This window comes from Haplochromis burtoni, unplaced genomic scaffold, assembly GCF_018398535.1.
Source record: "Haplochromis burtoni strain Fernald_Lab_line unplaced genomic scaffold, NCSU_Asbu1 Contig_146, whole genome shotgun sequence".
Taxonomy (NCBI): domain Eukaryota; kingdom Metazoa; phylum Chordata; class Actinopteri; order Cichliformes; family Cichlidae; genus Haplochromis; species Haplochromis burtoni.
Window position 1 is genome coordinate 807033 of NW_024582507.1, and position 26022 is coordinate 833054.

At 41.4% G+C, this 26022-nt stretch overlaps 1 protein-coding gene across 1 annotated transcript in view; it reads right to left on the bottom strand.

Moving 5' to 3' along the window:
• Window positions 1–2995: 2995 nt before the first annotated feature.
• The window catches only part of LOC102306442 (metabotropic glutamate receptor 7), a 74237-nt gene continuing 51210 nt past the window's right edge, over window positions 2996–26022 (bottom strand). The window contains exons 9-11 of the mRNA XM_005931792.3: window positions 21030–21965; window positions 8748–9000; window positions 2996–3320 (exon numbers count right to left, since the gene is read on the bottom strand). Coding sequence (XP_005931854.1) covers window positions 3271–3320; window positions 8748–9000; window positions 21030–21965 — 1239 coding nt within the window. The 3' untranslated portion in view covers window positions 2996–3270. The remainder of the gene's footprint in view (window positions 3321–8747; window positions 9001–21029; window positions 21966–26022) is intronic.

A 26022-nucleotide genomic window follows, 5' to 3' on the forward strand; every position in this document is an offset into this window, starting at 1 on the left:
GAGAATGAGGCCTAGTCTCTTCCGCTGATTAAAAATGCAATAACACTGTGACAAACACACACATGCATACACACGATGTGCAGCCAAAGCATGGCCAAGGTGTTGCTCTGTGGACCGACAGATAAGGAATGGCACCCCGGACTAATTATTCACTTGGAGTGAAAGGCATTGTATATTTTCATGTATCACTTCAAGAAAAACAAACAAAGGAGCGAATGAATGAACAGCATTTCACTGGTGGAGCAAAAAAATTTACAAGTGATCTTTCTTCATATGATAATTAGAGTCAATGAGAAGATGGTGGATGTTATGACTCATGCCTAGCCAGTGGCTAGCTTACTGTACTTATGAAATCTTGACGTCACTGTGTACTGGTAATGGTAACTGGCCTGGTTTCTGGAGAACAGAAGGAATGCAGTGGAAGGAAAAGATGCTGGTAAACAAAAAGCATCAGAAGGAGGTTTCCAGTACAAGATGCAGCGGGGAAGAAATAAGTGGAGTGAAGAGTGTCTTTATCCACCCCCTGTTATATCAGGCTTCAGTTGGTCACTGATGGGAAGCAGATAAGGTTTCAGTCTGGCTGGAGTTGGATAATTGGACATTTATGGAGAGATAGGAGAGCCCAGAGCCCAGGAGCCATGAAACAGAGCTAATCTAGACCCAGCATCAGTAAATTGTCTGTGAAAGAGCGCATCAGGAGTTCTGACAAGATAAAGAAGGCTTTCCTCAAAGGCGGAGCTGGACCAAACTGACATGAAAACTCAGATAGAAGAAAGCCTGAGCCTTCGGTGCCGGGACTTTTACAAGTCACATGACGTGCGCGCTAAAACACACATTTCACAGCGCAGCGGCATCACCTTGTCATCCAAATTGGGTCGCGCAGGCTTGTAATTCGTAGACAGAGAAGACAGTTTTGACAATTTTTGTAACTAGACAGCTCTTAAGAGCCAGAACTCTTTTCAAGCTGGTGTACATTTTTAAAAAGCCCATAAAACCTATTGTTCTGCATCAAATACTCCATGTCTTATAATCTGTGACTGGCATCCCTTAAAAGTTTCAAACATTTAAGCCCTCCTGGTGGAATGTGCCTTGCTCTTAGTCCACCATGATTAGTTTCCTTCCTTTGATGATTCTTTCTCCCATTTGAGTCTCCCTGGAATGTGCTGCCTACAGAACAGGTGCATACTAAGCAGGTGGGTCCTTACGTAGGAGCCCCGAGAGCCTCGTGATGGAGTAGTTCATATCCCATACTATTTCAGGCAGGTTTATAAAAGAGATTCCAGGACCTGCTTTGTTTTTTTTTTACACATTTTCTGCATTTTAAAGTTTTTCTTTTCTTTGCATCACGATCCAAAAAGATATTGCTTAAGTTATTTATTGTTTCGGTTCTTTTTTTTTGCTGAGCTGCAAATCTAAACTCTGTACAGCTCCTACTGATTGCTTGCACATAGGCACTGACGCAGGCAATTAATTTGGTGGGGGAGAGGCTAGTCTTAATTGGGTATAAGTGGGATTTTTCTTGGCTGTGTGCAACAGAAAATGACAGACTGTGCGTATGAGAAGTAAAGACCATCTGGTCCCACAGGAGTGGAGCGAGAAGCCAGACAAATGGAAAGAGAAACAACTGAAAACCTGTGTGTATCATTCCCCCTCTCGCACAAACACACACACACACGCACAGACAAGAGGAATCGGCATTTCTTGGTCATATATCATTTGCCAAGTAACAGCCGGGAGGGTGAAGAAGCAGAAGTCTCTCATGCGTGGCCTATTCATGTTTTGATGCAATAATCAATATTGAAAATAGTAACATTATGCTTGTAGGCAGGCACGGGAATAAAGAGCGGTTAGCTTGTAAAGACTTGGTCATCAGCAGGACAAATTGATCTGACATGTTACATTATTCATGTAGGGGATTGGCGGTGAGACTCGGGAGGGGTGTTGGTGCGGGAAGAGGAGCAAACGGGCAAGTAAGGAAGTCAGCAAGTGGGCATCGTTTTCTCTCGCAGAGGTCACAGCTCCTCGGTGTACGAGCACCAGACATTTCCATCAGCTACGCAAGCCTACAGTATAAACAACACGGCGCCTGATTGCACTTGTACGCCACTTTTGGACTTTAGTCTCTCCGAGTCTCTCGTGCAAACTCACACATTTCCGCACGCACAGAAATAACTATGATATGCCGTCTGGTTTCGTTGTATAAAAGATAACAAAATGATTTTATTACACGTCCATAATTTGACAGACATCACAACATACTTGCAAGATTGCTCTGATATTAATGTTTCCCACACCATAATTAGGCATAATATACCCAGTGTGAAACTAAATAAAACAAACATGCTTTTGCAGATACAGGGAAGGTCAGTTCAACAACAGATTAAAGCCATATTCTGTCCCTCAGTGAAGTTCACTTCTGGTAAAGAAAACGAGCAGCAGAAGGATGCTGAAGCTTATTATCATTTTCAGAATTTATGTTTATTTTTTATTTTTTCCCCCCTTTTTTTTCTTCAAGTTTACATCAAATAGAACAAACATACATTGGCACATGCAAAGTGAACACTTTGTGGTGCTTTTCATAACCATTCAAATCCAACAGAACAAAGACTGGATATCTATTGTTTTACTCCAAACATGAAAATACTCTCAGATATTTACAAAAAAAAAAATATATATACTTACAATGCCCATCACTCTAACATAAGAATCATCTGGAACTGTTTTGAATTAATTAAAATAAATTACTGTATGTGGCAGAGCTTGCTGTTTAAGGTTATTAAATCAATTTCAAGAAATAAGAGGCACAGGAGAAAAAGAAATCACTTAGAAACAATACAAACAGAAATCCAATAATGGGAACCCCAAGAGAATATGGCTTTAATGACATTTTAAAAGAAAATATCTTGAAAGCAGATCCAGTGTCTTTTTCTGCATTTGTCCTTATTCACGGTGGCCCCCTGTTTAGCAGGCATGTTGATCTCCGTCAGCAAGAGAAGGGGTGGGGGTGGGGCCATGACACAAGTTTAAAAAACCCCAAAAACCTACAGTTTGGTTCTGGAGGCTTGACCCAGCCACACAGGCCTAAAGCCGTGCTAGTCTCTGTCAGGACTCATGCATCATGTCTGGATGAAAGTTGGATGCAATCCATAGTCCTGGAGTGCATAGGTACTGCAGGTGGTGCTGGGATGCCTCTGTCTGTCTTTCTCTGCTTCTCTACAGCTCTCTTTTCAATCACAGATAAAGGACATACAGTATTCGTTTCCAAGCAGATCAGATCCTGAGGTTGTTGTAACTCACATATGTTTTCTTTGTTGCTTGACCTGAAATCACAGTGAAATATGAAGAGAGAAAAAAAGATAAAGATTTACTTTAAGCACAGCTAAAACATAAACAGAAGAATGGAAAAGAAAGCATGTTTTCAAAGGTAAATACACATCGTCATCCTCCTTCCTGCTGTGCTGTGCATTCTTATCGCCAGCTGTGTGCAATCAGTAGAAACAAATTCCAGGCCTCGTGTATCATTTCAACTCACAATGCCCCCATGCAAAGCCTTAGATTCTATTTTCAGATGTTAACTAGTGATAAAAAACACAAACACCACACAAGTGGGCACCGAACAAATGCTGGGGCATGCAACGCGATCCCAGTCTGGATTGCCATGGAAACGTATCAGAATGTGGCTGCGTGCCTGTGTGCAGTTTCTGTTTGTGTGTCCTGCTGTATATCGAGAACCACTTTGAGCTTCAGACCTTCAAAGTGAAAGTTTTTTTGCAAACTGAGGTCATCCTGGCTTGTCTGTTTTATGGTAGGAATAAAATGTGGAGTTGTGGTTAGTCTTTGGCTTGCAGTGACATTTAAGCAGGGTGTCATACTATGAAGAATGGGCTAGGGTAATGTGAATGTAGTCCGTAGAGCAATGACAAGTAGGAGGATATGTGTATCTGCAGGCTTGTTGTCCTGTTTGTGCATTTCTTAATCACAGTCATTGCTATTCTACTACTTTAATGTTGCTATGGCGACCATCTCCCATGGGCTATGCAATTAAAGTCGCACCATTTCTTTACAGCTGCATTTTGTAGTCTTGGCCGGGAAGTATGATGAATAAAACATTAGTAAATGTACAACAGAATCTTGCTGGTAAACATAGTCAGGAGGATTTTTATTTATTTATTTATTTTTTAAGTAAGATGTTTTTGTGTGCGTTTTCAGGTTTGATACTAAAACATTTTGAACCGCATGCATTTTTTAAGAATCCGACTTCTCTGTTTATGATGTGCGCCAGAGTAGCGCATACATTGTGTGCATTAATCATGACCTGATCTAAGGGGTTAACATAAATGGAGGCAGCTCAAGCTGCGCTGCATCATTCACATGTAACATCTTTAAACATCCAACACATAGCTCATACAGTACCAGTCACACCCTCCCAATTTGATAGTCTATTTAAGCTGCAAATTCCCCCTCGCTCCCTCTGCCTCTTACACGTCAGTGCCACCGCCGCTGCCCTCCATCACCGCCTGTTGCCTAACCCCTCCGCGACCCCAGCATCCCTGGGAAGGTTCCGCCGGGGATAATAACTAATCACTTCCCAATTTCTATGTATCATATTTATGGGGAGCGGTCAGCTCAGGGTTTAGGCACCTAACTCTAACAAAGCCCTTCCAGAAGCAAGTCTCGCCATTCTGCAGTCCTCCTGAAACGCCTCATTTAAGTGGGCCGTTTGAAGGATTATGTAAATTAACTTTAATTTCACTGGTCACTGGGACAGAAAAAAAACTGCATGTGTAGAATAACTGTTCAAATCTGATTAAAAAATAGAAGTTTTACTTCCACCAACCCGCACCCCCACCCACACACACACACACACAGCAACTGCAGTAAGCTAAAAACTAAACCAAAAAGCTGAATTAAAATCAGATTAGTACAAATGTATGCAAATTTATAGATGAAGAAAAATTATGTAACTCTTTTAAAGGCTTGTATTTTGGTTTCTGCTGTGTACAAGCAACTGACCCTGGAGCTTTCAAATCCAAGCTGCCTTTCCACTTCTTGATGACATTGTTTTTGGTTCAGTCACACTAGAGTAAAAATAGGACAGCGACCTCCATGTGACTAGGAAAAACTGGTGGTTGCCCGGTGCAGCTGGTACCCCAAAGATTAAGCGTGCAACGGCGTCAGCCTCTTTGTGACCGTTTTTGACTGCACAGGCCGCCTCGGGGTGAAAGCAACCTGTCAACCTGCCTCGGACTGATTCCTGTCACTCTCAGACGGACTGATGAAGTGTTGCAAACTACTGCCGTCTAATTTATAAACGTAGACTTATTAGACCATCACATCTAGCTAGCACAAACAACCTGAGCTAGTCTGTACAACTTGCATGCGATGTGTCCCTCTGCAGTAAAGACTCAACTGGTTGTATTCTAGCTATATCCCCATAGCACCTGTATCATCTTGCAGTTATGTCTGGACCTGAAGTAAGTAGTTAATGTGAATTTCTGTCTATACAGATGGCAACAGAATTGAATGATTTATCACAGTTTTTTCCATAAAACAGATTGCATGTAATTACCAACCTGACCACATTCATTTGCAAACTGAAAGCTGATCGATTGTGTTTTATCTTGATGCACCAAAGTTGTTTTGAAGACTACAGCTGACTCCAAACGGTTGCAGACCTGGTTCCCATCCTTGAAGCAACCAGTTTAAAGAAAACAAGATCGCAAGTTCACTGCAGTAATTTTGATTGCATTGTAGTGTGACAGTAACATTAGTTATGTGAGCAAGTCATCCATCTGTGGCTGCCATATCCTCAAAGCTCATTTTCCTTTAAGGGGACCTAAAGTATTATGCTTTTCCTTAATTGCTGTCACATATATACAGTTAAAATGCTGAATTCTCATATTAGATATAGCCAGAGTTTCAAATAATAAAATAAAAGTCTTCTATGAGATATGATACAAGTCACATTCGCCTGCTATTCAAACTTTCTATTTGTGAGCGGCAGCCAATCAGAAGAAAGTTGGCTTAATGGAAAAGAGAGCTAAATTGATGAACTAATATACATTTTATTTCCATATAAAGAAGTATTTAAAAAAAAATCCAGAGCATGAATCTTCTAACGTCTGTGATTCTAGTTAGTTGTAATAGAAATTGGCTCAGACAAATCCTCTCTATCATCCTAATTTTTAATATTAAAGCCTCCCATAACTCTTCTTCCTTTTGGTTCTTCCATTTGTTAAGTTGTGTTTTCCGACTACAGATTTCATTGTTAATTAAATGAAATCAGTCAGAGAAGCATTAAGGCAGTCGCGCACATGCCTGTTGGGAAAAATGTAACGGGACAGTGAATCAATGCGACATCTCAGGGCGAAGCCTCTTCTCCGAGAGGTGTAATCATGATGATATTACACCGTATCAATATCAATGTAAATCTGCAGAACTGCTAATGCTCTTAATCCTATAAATCAGTTTGAGTCATTCCATAAGGGGGCCCCTGAAAAGAAGGAATTTGGCACTCCGATGGTTACAGGAATTGACGGACATTCTCCCGGGATGTTCGAGGCGCAGTTCAGGTTTCAGGGCGGTCATGCACATAAATTCGCCATTAATAAATGTCAGTTCCAATGTTGCTAAAAAAAGAAGGGCAAGAGGAGGAGAGTGCATGCAGCGAGGGGAGAAAAGGCGAGAAGATATTCATGTTGGAGAGACAGAAGGTGAGAGACACACCGAGCAGAAGATAGGGGGCACTTTTGGGAGGGTCTTACAGAGACCGCATGCCCTGCTTGGGGACTTTTGATGTGCTGCTACAACAGATGCCAAGGTTTCACCCCTATTTACTCAAAGAGCCACATGTGTGACAGGCAAAGATGTGCTCCCCATCCCCTGATACGCTTGCATCAGCACTCTGACTTATGCGCATAACTCACACTTTCGACTCACACAATGATACACACATTGAGAAGCACACTCAGTCACAGATCCACACACTCATTCTGCTCATGACAGATGAGTGTGACAACTGTTGGCTGTTTGGAGAAATTCCCAGGAAAATCTGTGATCTCAGAGGCATAATCCAGAGAGGGGTTGTGGGGCTGGTGCACCTGTGGGTGCCATGATCACTCTGTGTGATTAGAAGTGTTGTGGGAGAAGAGGTCTTTGGAAGCTGTGATGTGTGATTTGCATGAGCTGTCAATCTTCACTGTCTTTGTCCTGACAACTAGAGATGAGCATAAAGCTTCCATGGCAACGCTGGCCTAGAATTCTGCCTTTGCAGTCTTTCTTCTTTAAAGGGCTTAAAAAACTCTTTCTCATGTTGATGTTTCTCACCCACAACAAACACCATATCACCTAACTACGGAAATATGTAGGCCTCCCCACTCACGTACTAATACCCAGCTTTCTCTCTGCTAACAGGATCACGCTTACTGTTTTAGATGAAGGGTGGTATGAGTAACACACAGCAACAGGGACAGATAATCTCCTTCCATGCCCGTCGACAAAGCCCTGCTGCTTGAAATCTCTTCAGAGAGCAAGTGCCCCCATCTCTCATGTTCCCTGCCATGCAGCTGGCCTAAAGGTCGAACTATTAATCAGGATACAAGATAACTGGGTCCTTTTTAAGGGACATTATACATCATTTTAACCAAGTCACCATCCTATTAAACCAGTGGAATGGGCTTTCTAGTACAAGAAAGGAAAAAAGATCGAAAAAAGACTAAAAAGATCTCATTTATGTGTCTTGGGAAAATTTACATCTATTACACAGATGTAGATCTCAGCTCCTGGGTCATCTTTATGGTCTGTATCATTTCTCATGGCTATAAAGGGACTATTTTTAATATTAAAGGCTCACTGTGGACACAAATGTGTTTGTAGATTGTGGATCGTTCATAGGTTAAGCTTATGTCTAACTAAAGTGTTGTACTAAAGTACAAGCATTTTCTTTTACAATGTATTGGTCTTTAAAACTGAAAATAAAAATTCAAATGTGTATTTTTAGCAGTCCTTTGGTAATACTCTACGTCCACATTCAGCCTGTATAGAAAAACAATATTAGCATTATTGTAGCTTACAAAAGTACAAAACAGAGCTTAGGCAAGGGTTTTATATTCAAAGATAAAATCTTATTTTTTTCCAGATTAAAGTCATATATGAGCAAGAAAAAAGAAATTCCAATTACTGGTTGCCATGCATTGTGCCTGCAGTGGTAGACCTTATCAAATTATACTCTGCAATCAGGAAATACTTAGGTCAGGACAGAATTGCTACATGATTGGAAGCATTTATGCTTTGAAGAGACACTGCCAGGAGAACACCACACACGTTTTTGTGAAAGAGTTACTGCTGCGTGTCTCTTACTACTCTGCACTTTTGGCATTCCCTCTGTGCTGGCCTCTGAGGTGTGATGCAGTTGGTTCAACCTAGTGAAAGTAAGGGCTGTTTTTTTATTTATATATATTTTTTCTCATGTAATGTTTTAAAGTTTTACAAGTTTAGCCTCAGAGAATATCACATGACTTTAGTCATGAATTAAAAATTTTAATCTCAGAGAGTCTGAGTTTTGCAGGATGTCCACAGAGTAAGTCCTGGACATTAACACTTAAAAAAGGTTTGTGTACGTATTCATGATTATAGAGTGCAGTAAACTGTTTATTAATAGTCTGCATCCTGCTTACAAATGTTAAAAACTGTGCAAGCTTCTCTGTTTTATTGCATGTTGGCTAAAAACGCCACGCCAGATTACTTACTCATAGGGTCAGCAGCAGGGTTCTCACACAGCTCAGTCTTTGCCTCTCCATTGGGCCTCTCGTTGGGCTTCTGGGACAGACGTGATGACATTGTGGCAGCTGTGACTACAGCCTTGAAGCTGCGCTTCCTCTTCTGGACGTTCATCTCAGGGTGGAAGATAATGATGTACACCTTGGGCATGTAGAGCATGCCCAGTGCTACTGAGGCACTGAGGTTCATAGAGATGGTCAGGGTGGTTGTCTGAATGTACAGCTGTAAGTAAGCAGAGACAGGTGAAGAGTGATTTTAATAAAGACTAGAATAGCAGCAGACATAATCAAAATGGGTAGCTCCTTTGTGTGTGGTATCAGCTTTGATTTGGCTGCTCTATGAGGCAGACAAATATGTTAGGAGTAGCATTTAAACACTTATAAAGAAAAATTAGAAACAAGACAGTGATGATGGCTAAACGTCTGTTGCCAATTAAAGAGCAGTCACACTGCTGAGCGAAGTGATGAGGCAAAACCTAATAATAGCCACTGCCCAATAACAAAATCTCAGCATCCAGAAGATACATTACATTGTTTGTTGCCATTTTCTGAGTCTTGCAATGTGGTTAACCTTTCTGCAGAAGGAGCCATGATGTTAGTCATTAAAAACTTTTGTAGTTTTATAGGAACATATTTTTAATACTGAATTCCCACATAATTTAATGGATTATTCAATTATACAATTCTTGGTTTGATAACCTACTATTATTAAGAGATAAGTAGGTGATCCCGGCATTTGCTATGTGTTGCTATGAGCAAAAGAGCACTCATGCGTTTAGTACATGATCTAGAAGCATTTATTAAAGCTTGACCTGCAGCTACTCACTCAAGTCAAAGACGGTTCAAGTGTATTAATGACAACAGCAGAAGAATCACCAACAAATATCCTTACTTGCCCTCCTTCCTGCCAGCCTGTTGACTTTTTTCACTCTAGATTGATGGACCACACTGTCAGATGAGAAGCTGTCCATGACATATTGAAGCCACCTTTCTTTTCCTTTTATACGAGCTGTTTTATTTCACCGCTCAAGCAATCCGAGCCCTACTTCTCCCACTAGCAAATTCTATTACCAGGCCCACTTTAATGTATATTCCTCTGAGAGTACAATAAAAGAACATGTATGCACTAAGAACACTACATTTTCAGCATACAGAAAGTCTACATTTATCTTTCTGCAGCTCTGCACACAGCAGAATGCAGCCCGAGAAAGGCTGTCAGTGCGGTAAGTGCTAGGATCATTCATTGGACTCCCGTGACATGAACACAGGTACATTCTCTCAAATGCATCCAACATGACATTCCCTTTCAGTCGTTGCATAACACCTTTCACACTGTCAGCCTGTAATTGTGAGCTTGCATAACCCAGATGATGTAGGGATTGCAAATTTTAAACACTGACTTCATTAGAATCTAGTGATTTTTCTAAGAGGTGGTGAAGTCGGTAAATCAGAGGACATTTAAGAGCTCTTTGTTTCATTTAAGGGTCTTGGAGGAGAAATAATCACTTCAAGAGGGGACATTATTGTTTGAAGAGCCGATCACCATAGCCTCCTCTCTAATCTACTGCACTTGAAAGCATCAGATGTCACTTACATACTGCCATTCAGTCAGTCACTGGTAATGTGCACTAGGAGAGGGTACCATTGTAAACACATTATCCACCACAGCGTGTCTGTGGAGAAGCAAAATGCTCAGTGAATCAGTGAGAGGAGGAAATGTCACCATTTGCATACAATCTTTCTTGGTAAATATTCGGAAACGGTAATTTCTTTCACTCATTTCCATGCTAGTCATGCCTTTGTCTTCTAATCTCCAAAAATCATTCAGATGCCTGATATCATCAACACACCAATGCACTCAATTGCCTCCATACCCTCCAGTTTTTCTGTGAAGCAGCATCAGAAGCAGCGATCTGGCTGGTACACCATGCATTAATAACTGTATGAATATCACAGTACTCTCAGCGCACTCTGTTCTCTGTCACTCTGGGCTGGGGGAATGTCGTTTCAGCTGCAAATTTGCAGGACTCATGACTAGATTTTTTTGGGGCCACGAGTCAAAGCGTTGTGGGGCAGCGCACGTGGCATCAAACATAATCGCCAGAGAATCTTCAGCCTGTGCTGCTGCGCTTCCATGTTTGGTAGATGGTAACCTGTCTGGTATCCATAGCAACACTACAGAGTTTGGTGCAAGCAACTAAAGATGCCTGGAATAAGCTTTTAATGAGATTCTGATACCAAAGAGTCTGCAATGCTGACCCTATCACAACTGATTTATTGACCATGCAGGAGAGCTGATTCGGGAGCAAGCTCACAATAAGCAGTAATAGGCACTTTGTGCGCTCATACGCACACACAAAGCATGTGTAGGTATGTGGGCTTTCATGCTTTCTAATACACATGCACGCACACACACACACACACACACACAGGCACATAAGCACACCAAAACAAATCCTTTTTCTAACCATCTCTAACCACAGAGACAGGGTTTTTCCATTGTGCATCTCTGTGAGCTTGACCCAAATTCGTACCCGCCAATCAAATGCTTTGCTTGTCGCAGAACAGTCATAATTAGCTTCTGTTGCTTTAACATAAATAAATACATGAAGGCATTTTCACAACTGCTTGGCAACTTACTATTTATAACCACCGTAATGATTTATTAACGCGCTCATCAGGAATCAAACGGTTGCTTTTGAATTTTACATCTCACTGACAAGCCAAATGCCAACATTCAGTCACAACAGACGATGTTTCTACTATTTAGACAAAAAGCTGTTGAGCGTAATTCTCATAATTATACCCACCAGGGATATACTTACTGCAAAGGCAATTTAATTGTGTATGGATGAGTACTATAAATGCACACAGTGATAAGAACTTGATTCAGTAAGTGACAATTAGGATGCTCTCTGCCCCGTTAAGAGAATGCCTTCAATAATGAATCCAGGGGATTTGCAGTCTCCCCTCAACTACCTGGATGTCTCTTGTTGTTTGGGGTGGCCTACTTTCTATCCTGGCTCGTGTCATGAATAACTCTGTCTGGCTTTGTGCTCCAAAGCCTGATTCTGTATTGTAGCTCTGTATGTTGATGGCCTTTGCTTCTTTTCAACTCTGTACAGGAGATCCCCATTTCTGGTATTCATGATTGGCAGATTAAGAAGCTGTGACCGATAATGCACTCTGCATGTGGCAGAGATGGTAAGTAATTGTCACAACAATTAGAGGAAATCCTTTTTGATCTCAGGCCCTCCAAGGTTTGGAGGCCTATCTCCCCCTACCACCACTTCCCCTGCCAGTGGCGGACTCCCTCAGACATTGGTGTGTTGGTGGTTCTTTGTGTCCGGGGATGGGCGCCCAGGTACACACCGGCTCACTCCTTGGCGGCCGCTTATCGGGGCCTGGAGCCTGGGGCTCGCTCGGGCCACTTCGGAGGTGGGGTGCCCCCGGCCTCTCGGCCTGGGGCTCGGTCACTCAGGCACGGCTGGCTGCCGGCGGAGCTCACGGGCGCGTCACTGCAACTCCCCCTGGTTTCTGCTCCGCGGCTGCTGAGTGAGCCCTCATCTGGGACTCTCCTCAGCTCTTTCTGGGACAGTGGTGCGGCTGCCCCTCTGTTAGTCTTCCTTGGTCTCTTGTGTTCTGGGGGCCTCTGGATGTCTGGAGTTTTGATCTCCTCCATACCTGCTTCATGCCCTGGAGGACGGGGCTGTGGCCCCCCCACACCCTCTAGCAGATCATTACATGAAGGAACCTTTTAAAAAAACAAGCGCGTCCATGCTCACAGGTGTACACACGGGTGATCACACCCACAAACTACACCCTTTTTGGCTCCTACCTCAAAGCACACTGTGTTCTGTTGATCTTATGTGCTGCACAATAATGTTTAATATTTAGTATTTACTGTCATATTCCCATATATCATTGTGATGTTGTTTATTCTATCTATTACTCTTGTTCTCTTCTGCTTGTTTTCTTTTTTCTTTTTCAGCAGGTGACCCAGGTGATCGATATATGCATTTTCTTTTTCTTTTTCTTTTTCTTTTTTTTCTGCCCATTCTGTTGGTTTTTGGTTTTTGCCCTTCTCCCCCGTCCCTCTTCTCAGCTGTTTCTCTTTCCCTCTTTCTTTCTCCCCTTCTTTCTCCCAGTCAAGTCTGTCCCGTATTCAGTAAGTGAAAATAAAATAAACAATAAAAGGTGAATCAAATGGACCATTACGGCAAGGCTGGGATGGTCAATTTGGTAAAGTAAATCCGTTGGGCATCTTTCTTTGCCTTTAGACAACAATTCTGATGGCAAAAGAGCCAAACGGGACAGGCAAAAGAAAAAAAAAAGGAAATCCCTTTTGATGTTTCCTTGACATGATTTGTCAAAATACAGTTCAGGATCCATCACGTGTGTCGGCAGGAAAATTGTGAAAAAGTGACATAATTTAAGTCCTACACGACTAAGAATAAAACTCTTTGAAAAAAACAGAGTTATTGTGTTTTGCCTATTTTCTGTCACATATATACTGTATTTAACAAGGGCAAAGTTTCAAACAATAACGTCTATGTGCAAGTGATCCCTGTGAACCAGAAGCTCATGCTTCAAACTGCTGTAATTGCTCTGTTTCAGACAGTTCTCAGTGAGACTGTGTCTAACACTTTACAAAGTGTTACCACCATGTTTTTGTCATGTTGTTACTTTCATTACAAAGGTTCTTCAGTGCTCTGCACAATGGATGGATATTAAGAAGGTACTTGCTGCAATTAGCTGTCTACTCTTCATATGATTGGAGGAAGAAAATGGTGGGACGGTCTATAACTTTTTATTGCATGAAAGGACAAAAATATGACAAAGCTACAACTGTGTCCAGGACAGTAGGAATAATCAGCTTCTGCTCACATAGCACTTGATCTTTGCAAGCATCTGCATAGACATCACGCTAACACAAAGCCTGTATTGAAGAACTGAAAGTGATGCTAAAGCTGAGTGAATGCCTACCCCAGCCCAGCAGCAAGAGACGATCTTCAGCATGGAACCAAAAAGTGATGAGCTGACAGGCTTGAAGGACTGTAGCCTCCATTTCTACCTGTAGTTATTTACATTTGGACTGCTCTTGTGTGTTGTGATTAGGACAGGGATTTGTGTCAGTGTATGAACCTGTAGCCTAAACTTTATATTGTTACTATTTGTTATGTGACAATTCCCATCAGGCCATGTTACAAAGTAACGACAAATTAATCTAACAAGTAGTGTAGTGCCTTACTTTCTCCAGGTAGTAATTAAGTAATTAATGTAATGCAGTACCCAAAATTTAAGTCTCTCTAGGTGTTTGTTAGTTTGCAAACTCCTCCTACATGATCAGGAGTTTGAGTGACCAAACTTGCCACACAGGTAGGTTTTGAAGGTTCTTATCCATGTCAGAGATTAAAGATCATCACGTTTCCTAGCAACCACCACACAATAGGCTAACATCACCAGTTTATAGCATTTATGCACCCATAAAACCTTATGAAAACATCGCATCATTTTTCTTTCATGACAGTGATATCGAATTTATACCCCTAAAAGCTGAAATATGTACAATATATTAAAATGCCATCATGTTGCCTGGCAACCGTCTAGCAATAAAGTTAAAGTCTTTGTACACCTACAAAACCTTATGAAAGCATCCTATCATTTTAATTTCGTGACAATAACATCTTATTTATATCCACAAATGATGAATTATACATGCCTAGCAACCACAGAGCAACTGGCTAAAGTGACCCACTTTATTTCCCTCAATTTTCTCCATGCGGGTAAGTAAGTATAAGTAAGTCTATTGCTTTGCAAGCAAAGGCATAGCAACATTGTAGCATAGGCATGTACTAGTAATGTGTAATAATTTACTTTTTTTTGAGTAGCGGCAGCTATCCTTAATATGGTCACCTCAGCCACAGCTATTCCACCCAACCTTCTGTTTGTCTGGGGCAGCCAATTGGAATAAAGATGGCTTAAGACAGGGGTCCCCAATCTCAGTCCACAAGGACCGATGTCCCTGCAGGTTTTAGATCTCACCCTGGGTCAACACACCTGAATCACATGATTAGCTCATTACCAGGCCACTGGAGAACTACAAGACATGTTGAGAAGATAATTTATCCATTTAAATCAGCTGTGATGGATCAAGGACACATCTAAAACCTGCAGGGACACCGGCCCTCGTGGACTGAGATTGGGGACCCCTGGTTTAAGGGGAGGGTGGCCCTGAATGGAGGACAGCTAAAATGCCTTGTTTCAAAAAGAGGCTTTAATAAGAGGCTGCACAATGGCACGGGATAAAATCAATAAGAAACTTTTTACTGTGAATTATGCAAAGCCACCTTAGTGCAGTCTAAGAATAAAAAACATGGTGCTGGAAATGAGAGTATTAGGTCTCTTTTAAACTTTTGAATTTGGGAAATCATTTCAACCTTGGCCAACATTTAGAGGAGTTCCAAAGAAAGAGATAATCTGTGAGAGAGACAGGTTTTGGTAAAGTTTGATGATCACAAGCCTATTAAAAGATACTAGAGGAGAACACACACTGCCTGCGGAGAAGCTGAGGATCCTCCACAGCTCCTCGCGGCCTGATGCTCCCTCACAATGAAGAAAATTCGACATTGAGAGCAATGATTCTGTCAGCAACAACAGTTTTGACAACATTCAATCAAACTTTAATCACATACTCTGAGATAATGCGCATTACACAGTTCCTCAGTGACAATGCAATGCAGTCAAGTGCCTCTGGCTGGATGGCATCTGTCATGAACAGTATCTCAACTGAATTACAACAGGTAAAATCTAATATAGCGTTTTATATATTTATTCCAAATGATAGCGGAACTACAAATAATGAACGATGTGTTCATATTGTTTGGATACTTCTCTGAGACTGGTTGACATTACCAAAATAAATTATTCCCCACCTACAATATAGATGATGTCAAGGCAGTAGTGGCAGACTGTTCTTCTAGATAATATTCAATTGGAATTTGCATGCATGTTTTTTCAAGCAAAGTCTTGCAAAGATTTCAATCAATCAGTAGCCCAGCCTTAAAAGTGTAAAAGGTAATATACATAAAACCTACATTATTTTCTCCATTTGTGATTTTTTCTTTGTATCACAACAGTCAGGAAAGCTACGAGCAGCTTCTGCTTTGCAGCTCCCGGTGTTGCATGAATGAATAAATATATGAATTTTTAATTTCTGTGTTTGGACATAAATGACCCATCTTTCATGGGATTATCAGACACAATAAGCCAAATGTCACCTAACATCCGGATCAACCGGACTTAGACGTAAGTGCTCAAACAAACATACGCATAAGGCTCCTCGAATATAACGCCCAAGGAGATATTTCACTATGGAAACATAAAAACACATGAGCACAGCCCATTAAAACCCAAGTCATAAATAAATCCAGACAAATCAAACACTACTTCTGCATCCATTAGTGCCAAATGTTTTAAATGTGACCAAGTTCATATCTAGCAGTCTGTAACCCATATAACGCACTCTCTGATATAGCCATATGCCACTTTTGCCCTGCGTTCTCATGCTTTAGAAATGCATTAAGAAAATGCAAAAACATTATGAAGAAAGCGTTTAATTAAAGCTCCATTCTCATTCCGCCTCACATCTAAAACTGAAAGATTAACATTTTTTATACAACGGTTGTCATAAATCATGATATGAAGGACAAGATAAAATGAAGTGAATTCCGCTCTCTGTCTCATTTAGCTCGTAATGTTCGCAGATTCTTTCATCTTCGGTCACACCTCTGTGTCTTCCCATTTCAATATGTAATGGCAATACTCCACATCTTAACTGCGCACAGAGTGTGAAACTGATGTCACACTCCCTTCTCCCTGATAAAAAATAATGGACTAAAGTTAAAATCACAACTACAACCTTTCTTTCTTTCCATTATACTTGACCACATTTAGCTTTTCGCCTGCAGTCCGCCTCTGGTGCAATCTACTCAAGGTTTCATGCATAAAACAAGTGATAGGCAGGGGAATTTCACATATTATTTTCAAAAGACTCCACATCTCCGCACTAAGTGTCACATCCAACTCCTGTCAAACGCCGCTGTTTGCAGAGAGACAGGAGTTTTAGAAGATGCAATTTTACCTGCTGAAAGCTGAAGTGAAAAAGTTTTCCGCAGCATAGTTAGTCATTGTTAATGATGCTTGTCAGGACGAACCGTCCCCATGAAGTTTATGTATTACAGGGGACATCTTACAAGAGCCTAAGAGGTTTCCACACATGTACTGAGGCATATAAGCTTCCAGTACATGGAGTTCACTTTTAAGCGTGACTGAGTCTTGTAGGTGTTTTATTAGAGTGTTTCAGTGCCTCGGGATAAATGTTTCATTATATCATCGTCCTACTCTTCTGAACTGCAAGAAATGTTCTATGTTTAAACACCAGCCCTCGTGTTTATTGGCAGAATACATTAAATCTATTTATCAGTCCTTTGCTCAGAGCAAACATTTATGGTGAGGCACTTCAGGCAAAAAGTGTTTTTTTTTTCTTTTTTTGGTGTCTGTAGCTCAGGAAGTAAAGCAGGTCATCTACTTATTTGAAGGTTTGTGGTTCGATCCTTGGCTCCTCCAGTCTGCATGCCAAATATCCTTGGGCAAGATCATAACCCCAAGATCATAAGTTGCTCTCCGATGCATTCACTGGAGTATGAATGCGTTTGAATGGTAGATAGAGGCACTTAAGCATATAAAATAGAGCTTGTGTGAATGGGTGAATGAGGCATATTGTATAAAGTGCTTTGGGCGCTGCGGCAGAGTGGAAAAGCGCCATTTAAGAATCAGTCCGATCATATCTATTACCTGAACTGTTTATACCTGTATAACAGTTTCAAATAAAAATGTATAGCTTTTCACAACATATAAAATCACCAGCCACTATATTAGTTAGACGTGTTCAACAGCTTGATGATGCAAACATCTAATTAGTGAACCCAACAACAACAACCAAATGCATTTAAACATTTAGACACGGTAAAGACAACCTGCTGAAGAACACCAGAATGGGGGAAGAAATCGATTTAAGTGACTTTGAATGTGGGAAGGTTGTTGTTCCCAGGGAGGCTGGTCTGAGTATTTCAGAAACTGCTGATTTACTGTGATTTTCCCACACAACCATCTCTAGGGTGTACAGGGAATGGTCTGAAAAAGAGAAAATATCCAGTGAGCGTTAGTTCTCAGGGAGAAAATGCTTTGTTGGTGCCAGAGCTCAGAGGAGACCAGTCGGACTGCTTTAAATGGATAGGAAGAGAACTATAACTCAAATAACCATTCATTGCAACCAGAGTATGCAGAAGGGCATCTCTGAATGCTCAACATATCAAACCTTGAAGCAGATGGGCTACAGCAGCAGACGACCACATGAGTGCTGCTCCTGTCAGTTAAATACAGGTAAAGTGAGGCTACAATTTTCACAAGCTCACCAAAACTGGACAAGAGAAGATTGGAAAAATGTTGCTTTAACATGAAAGCATGGATGCTTCCTGCCTTCCATCAACAGTTCAGGTTGCTAGTTGTGTTTGGATAGGTTTTCTTGGCACACTTTGGGGTTCTTAGTCCCGACTGGGCATTGTTTAAACACCACAGCCTACCTGAGTATTGTTGCTGACCCCGTCCAAGTTTTTATGACCACAGTGTGCTCATCTGACCCATGTCCCAAAGCTCAAATAACCTCAAACAAGTTTACTGAACATGACAACGAGTTAACTGTGCTCAAATAACCTCCAGTGTTACCAGATCTCAATCCAATAGAGCACCTTGGAAGAGGAAACACATCATGGATGTGCAGCTGACACTATCATGTCAATATGGACCAAATTCTCTGGGGAATGATTCCAGCACCTTATTGGATTTATGTCACAAAGAATTATGGCAGTTCTTAAGGCAAAAGGAAGTCCAACCCAATATGATCTGTGTGTAGATAAAAAAAAATCAGTCTGGCTGTGAAAGTATTTTCTAATTTACGCCATGATAAAAAGTGAACTTAATTTTCCCTCAGTAAAAACCTTTGACTCTAATATGTCAACAAAATGTCACAAGAATAAGTGGGATTTATCCAATATTCATGTAGCTGTAATGGTAATATCCGCAGATTAACAGATATGTAAATAGATAATGCATCGTTTACATATTTAAACCCTTATTTGCAATACACCTTTTTTGAAATAATAAACTGGAGAGGTTTCATGCTGATTTGATCTGGATGCAGGTGACTTTCATAGTAATTAACTTGAGAGTGGTGAGTATCCGTCTGAGCACACGCAGGTGCACAGTTGATGTTCAGTGATCTTTAGTGTTTTTGCGTGGTTTTTCTCTACGATGCCTGAATGGGCAAACACGGGGAGGGGGTGTCACAGGTGTGGGAAATGAGGGTATCTAAATGGTGTGGGCTTTAAGAAATTCCACTCCTGCTGCAAAACAACATTAGGTCAAAGAGTCAAAGGCACTATCAGCTGGTGTCATGTCAGCCTGGTATTATTAGAAAGCATTTGATATTTGAAAGAGAGATTAGTCATATATGACTGGTTGCGTGGCCACATCTGCACATGAAAAGACAACAGGGCAAGGTATTAGAAAGTGAGGATGCGCTCAAATGCGTCACGCTGAGACTCATTTAGCCGCCAATTGTATATTTCCACGCATATCTAAACACAAGCAATTACACACATGGCACCGATCTAATCCAATCCCCTAATTACACTATTTCTGTATTTTGACATTACTTACAGGGAGGTAATCATATAGGCATCCTTTGAGCCAGTAAGTACAGTTTAAGCAGTAACAGATGTGAGGAAAGCGGGCTGAAAACTTAAGCATAAGTCGGCTGAAAAGACAGAAAAGTTAGCATCCCTTCAACTTGACTTCACTGCAGCTTTTGCAAGGGATTTTATCAAGACATGCTCGGGCACTTCTCACTAGCAGTGGCTGGGGAGTAAGCAGAAATGCACCCTCAAAGGCCATTACGCCAAGCTGCTGCAGTGTGAACTGGAGGTGTGTGCGAGGCAATGATCCAGTGCAAGGAAAGAGTTAACTGCATAAGGGGGAAAGATAAACACATTACTGCTTCGCTAGTCGCCGCAAGTAACATAATGAACTCCTAATCGCTGCTGAGGGTGTAATTCATCTATGAAATCAGCAGCAAATTGAGATGAGGAAAATCAGCTTCTGATCCATCTCATGTGGTAGCTTAGCAGGAAGGATATTGAACGGCGTGCCTCTCAAAAGGTTAGGAGCAACACTTTCCTGTCAGCATCGATATTCTGTCAGTGGAAAACTTCTCCTTGGCTTCGTCTCGTACTCACGGGCCTGCTGAGAAGCACGCGCGTCCAGCGGATGAACGTATTTGTATTCTGCGCAGCGCTGGCCAGATAAGCAATGACTAGCAGAGAAGGTCGGAGTGTCATATTCTCAATCAACTCCAGTAGCACACAATGTCAACTGCTTTGTTGAGTAGAGTGCAGCTGTCAAGAGATGGAATGTGTTGAATCAAATTTCTATTTACCCCCTCATTTCTCTCTGCATTCCTTCTCCTCTTGGTCCTCATCGTTCTCGTCTTCCACCTTTCCACCTGCCCAAACTGCTTGTCTCCCTCTCCAGAATAAAGCATAATAGTATATGTTGGGCCCCATGGCATGAGAGCCGAAATAGCATCTGGAGCTGCCAGCATCCCCTTGTGTATCCCTCTCAGGCATTCAAGGATTCTGGTGCTTACCATCAGCCCTTCCTTTGTCTTTACATGTCTATTCCCTGAATGTCTGAGCTATGTAAATATGAACTCAAAAAGAAAAGAAATCCATAAATCACGTAGTCACTAAATGTATGTGTGTGTTTGCGCGAATATGCACATACATGAATATGTTTGAACAAGATAAAAACGGGGCCAAAGAAATCCAACCATCCATCCATCCTCTTCTGCTTATCATTATCAGGGACGCAGGGGGCTGGAGCCTATCCCAGCTATCATACGGCGACAGGCAAGGTACATCCTGGACAGGTCGCCAGGGCTAACACAGAGAGACAGATAACCATTTTCACTCGCATTCACATCTATGGGCAATTCAGATTCACCAATTAACCTAACTCCACTACTGGGGATAGCGGGGCCAAAGAAATGAAAGTGAAATGTGTGAGGAGGGAGAAAGAGACAGACAAGAGAGAAGTCTGGTGACAAAGAGAGAGAGAGAGAGAGAAATGACTCACCTTCTCCGCTGACTGTGCTGTGCCAAAGAAAATCGGGATGAAGGCCAGCCAGACGATGCAAGTTGTGTACATAGTAAAACCAATGGGTTTGGCTTCATTGAAGTCTTCTGGTACATCCCTCGTCTTGATAGCGTAGATAGTGCAGGTCACCATCAGCAGGATGCTGTAACCCAGGGAGCAGATTATCTGTAGGTCTGTGATGTCACACTTGAGCACTCCGCGGGCCAGCCTGGGGTTTATGGTTTTCTGTTCATCGTAGTCGATGATAGTGTTTGGAGGGTCAACAGCAAACCACACCAGCACCCCCAGCAGCTGCACGCAGATTAGACTGGAAGTGATAGCAATCTGGGAGGTGGGGCTGATGAAGCGAGGGGCTGTCACTGTCTGCTTCCCCTGCTCGAAGATCCGATAAATACGGTTGGTCTTAGTAAGCAGTGCGGCGTAGCTGATGCACATGCCCAGGCCCAGAAAGATCCTCCTGAAGGCACACACGGCTACGTCAGGCTTGGCAATCATGAGGAACGTAATGATATAACACAGGAAGATGCCAGTTAGTAAGACGTAGCTCAGTTCTCTGCCCGATGCCCGCACGATAGGCGTGTCATTGTAGCGGATGAAAGTTGCCATGACAAAGATGGTGGCGATGATGCCAAGCATGGCCAGGAAGACGGGGATAATAGCCCAAGGGGAATGCCACTCCAGCTTGACAATGGGGATAGGTTGGCAGCTTGTTCTGTTGGAGTCCGGCCTCATGTCATAGGCACACAGTCTGCAGGAAGTTTCATCGTACTGGTACTGGTAGCCATCGCAGAGCTCACAGTGCCAACAGCACGGCATGCCCTTTACTTTCTTCTTCCTCTCTCCAGTTTTGCAGGGCAGACTGCACACAGAGATAGGCACCTCCTGCTCCCCATCTGGCCACTGAAGCTCCTCCAGCTGGGAAAAATGTGAGACACCACAGGATAAGGGGTTAGCAACAGTGAGATAAGCAAGTGATACCATGTGGGTATTGGTAAGCAGCTGTATTTTGAGGCAACATAACATTAAATTATGATTTTCCTTATTTTCTGCCATACATATACACTGCTACAAGGGTGGATACTCATAATAAACACGGCCAAAGTGTTTGAAAGCTTTTGTTCAAGTAATCCCCTGAACTAAAAGCCCCCTTGATGTATTGAAACAGTTAATAAGGTGTCTTATCGCATCATATTAACTTCTCACTTGTTGCTATATTCTCAAGCTTATGAAGTTGCATCGCAAAAACAAAGTTCAATGCAGTCTAAACGGTAGGGGGAGAAAAATGTGTAGAAAAAAAAATGATGAACCTAATACAGCACAACATCTTTCCTGCCAATTTCTTGGAGGGATTGCCTTTTCTAATACTTGAAAGTAATTGAAATCACCATGGCAACAGAGCCTACCTTTGTTCAGTGAAATAAAAATAAAGTGATGTGAAATGCAAAAGACATTATGTTTTAATACAGGAGCCAGTGAGGTATGAAATACGTGATGAGAAGGAAGGAGAATGGGATTTGGGATTGCAAAATGCTTCGGTTAGACTTTGCACAGCCATTTCTAGTTATGATTGAAAAGTGCAGTATACAGACACACTATCTGAAGGTCTAAACCAAAGAGGCCCAAAGGTGTTTCATGATTTAAGCTCAAACTATAGCTTCGATGTACAAGCCAGCCCTTTAAAAAAAAAAAAATCCAAGAAGAAATAGAATTTTAAGACTCTTACATATTTTGCTAGGGAGTTAAAAAAAGAAAAACTTTCAAAGTACTCTGAGCTGATCTTTTTATTTATTATGAAAGTATACTGATCCGTGACTTTAAAAGAAGCAGAAGATAAAAGATACACCAACACGCTTTCGCGGCAATATCAGTCATCAGCAGTATCACAGAACTAAACCGAGTCCAACAAAAACAAAAGGCATTCATATTCTGGGGCGCAAGTTTTAAGCCTGAAATACATCAATGTGTCGAGGTGTATAGAGCAACATAACAATCACATGAAAATGAAGAGGGATTGAATTTAGTGATTATTTTTTGTAGCGTGCTTTGATGTTAAGTGTATTCATGACTTAAAGACTCCCTGTCGAGTTTCTGACTTCCTTGTTGTTGCGTGTCCTCATTTTGTTTGTCTCAAGTGTACTCATAAAGACGCACACCAATATGCATGTGTAGTTTAGCCGACGTGTTCCCACTGTTTCGCTTATCCGGTGCAGATGATGGCAAAGAAGACAATTGGTTGTTTAAGGGAGATGCACATACATTACAGACTTTTTTCTCCTGGCCCATTACGAGGCTTCAGGGTTGGCCATAACTGTGCCAGAAATCATGCGATTACTTCCAGAGTCACAATTTTGACTGCTTAAGTGCTTTCGTACTGAGAAGTAAGGCTAAATGCAGTGCATCACATTTTCCTGGCTCGTGCAATCATAACTGTCAAAATTTGAGTGTGTAGAACTGCACACATCTCACACTCAATGGCTGTCAGCTTGGCCATCCAACAGCTTTTACCGAGAAAGCTCGTGAGTACTGACGCCAGTGCAGCGCGAGCTAACAATGAAAGATTTACTAGATTTACTTTTTTTAGGCATTGACTTTGCTGGTGTTGTGGTATTGATGGTGTTAAAATGGTTTTCTTCACTGTAGAAGAAGTTAGTACTATGTTTGGTTAAATGTTCAACTTGTGAGCGCTATCGAGACAGTCATAGTTAAATGCTGCCGTTGTCATTTCGCATAATTTCGCGACACTTTGCTGTCAAATTAAATCTCTCAACGTAGTTTCCTTTTTTTGTGGTTTGTTTTTTTAAACCATTTGATCAACAAGAATGTGTTTCATGCTTGACTTAATAAGATAATAATATCTGCATTACAATGAGGGTGATTATCACTGACGTGCCATTTATTAGACTTCAGTGATACGCACAGTGCGTTTTAGTCCGTCGGACTGAATGTTTGTCTTTACAGAAAATCTCTACAAGGCAGCATCAAAGACCAGCAACATTTAGGAAAAGATTATCTGTTTTTTTCTTATTTACTTATTTATTTTTGGCTCACCTGCTCGATAAATATGAAGATCGAGCCTGCAGCCTGTTATCTTAACTTAAACCAGAGACATCACATCTAATACTTATGTGACTGCCAGACTTAAGGAAAACACAAGAAATCCTTCATCATCCGCAAACATCAATTTATCAAATGTACCATTACTTTTCTTTTTTTGTAAGGTTTAGAGAAACAAGATATAATGAGACAGTTAGTGAAATCTTTTTTTTTTGTCCTTGCTTCCTGCAGCTCAAACATTTCTAAGGAAATATTTTGACATTTTTGAAAATACACTATTTGTTGCAGTCTTTCTGTAGACTCAAATGGGCTTTAACATATCAACAAAACAAAAAACACTTGTTACAAACTTCAAACACTTATGGCTTTACAGTCAGACTCTTTAAGATTAACATGGATTGGTTTTAAAAAATTGCACCAGGTGCAAATACCATCACATATGACATGAGTCTGGCATCACCTCAGGTGATAGCATCACCTCCTCCACATGTGGCAACTGCCATTAATTGCACATGCAGATATGCACCCCACTCGCACACAAACGCGCACTCTCACACAGCTGCAGTGTGTTTGCGATGTGTGCACCTGTATGACGAATGTGTTGTTTCTGTGCTGTCTGGGTAGATTATCATCTGCCATTTATCTGAGGGCATGAAGGTGCCACTTGTTATTTGGACAATGAATGGTGCTCTCTGGAAAACCTCCCGATTACACACAGTGTGGAAACAGTAATGAGACCAACAGCTCTGTTGCCATGGAGACCAGAAACAAGATTTTTGACACCTTGGACTTGCTATGGAGGCTGCTATTTGGGTTTTGTTTTATTTGTTAATTTTACAGTTAATTTGAGTTTCTGCGAGCTGGAACAGCATCGCATTGAATTTCTTTATTGATCATCGCAGAGTGTATCAGGGTGCTCATTCCAACGAAACCTTTAAATTAGACGGCGCTTACAGAACGCAGTAACACCTTCTTTTCTTTTTTTTTCTGCATTAGGATATAATTGTGTTGTAACAGCATTTGGTTTGTAATCACACTAAAACAGAACGAAGGAGAAATCTCCAGCAGCAGACGTTGTTCCACCTGTTCTATCAAATGCATTTGGTTTAGTTTAATTCTTGTCATCCCCGAGAACCATTATGCAAATGTTGACTCATCGGTATGTAAATGTCATGCTTTTTTTTTCTTTTCTTTTTTTCCTAATCTGAGTTACAAAGAAATTTCAGCTCAGGTTTCATCCTATCATATGGTAAATGTCGAGCCATGTTTGCCTTGAAAAAATAAGAACTCATCAGTTTCTTTATTGCCCACATGAATCACCTGAGCCCATTTCTCGTGTTGTGACAGTGAGATCTATTACAGTGGCATGAAACCAACTCCCTGCACTTAAAAAAGCAGCTGCAGCCTCCAGCTTTGCACCTAAACCCTATATTAGACAGTAGGTGAATTTAAGTTCCAAATGCAAAATCCATGTTGCTATTCCATGGGTTCAGCTTTCATTTGGATGTGCCAAAAATGTCAAACAACTCACACATCCACATATTTTTAGATTAATATCCTTCCCTTTCCCTGTAACGCACCCAGAGCCGTCATACGGTTTAACTTGTACTTTCATTTCATCTGATAAAATGTGATCATAGACTTTCATCGTGTAGTGCAGGAAAGCTAGCGAGCTGCAGTGGGAACACGGAAGGTGTGTATTTCAGGTGTCACCTTCCAGCGACATCTTTGGTAGCTCTCTGCTGCCACAACACAGAGTATACAGACTGACATAAGTTAGCTTCCACTGTACACCCTCAGTCCTCCAGAAGATGCAGTGAAAGAATAATGATATGCAACATCAGTGAGAGCTCAGCTAGCTGGTTTTCTTTTTATTTCCTTCCTTCTTTTTTAATATTGAACTCCCAAATCGTGTTGC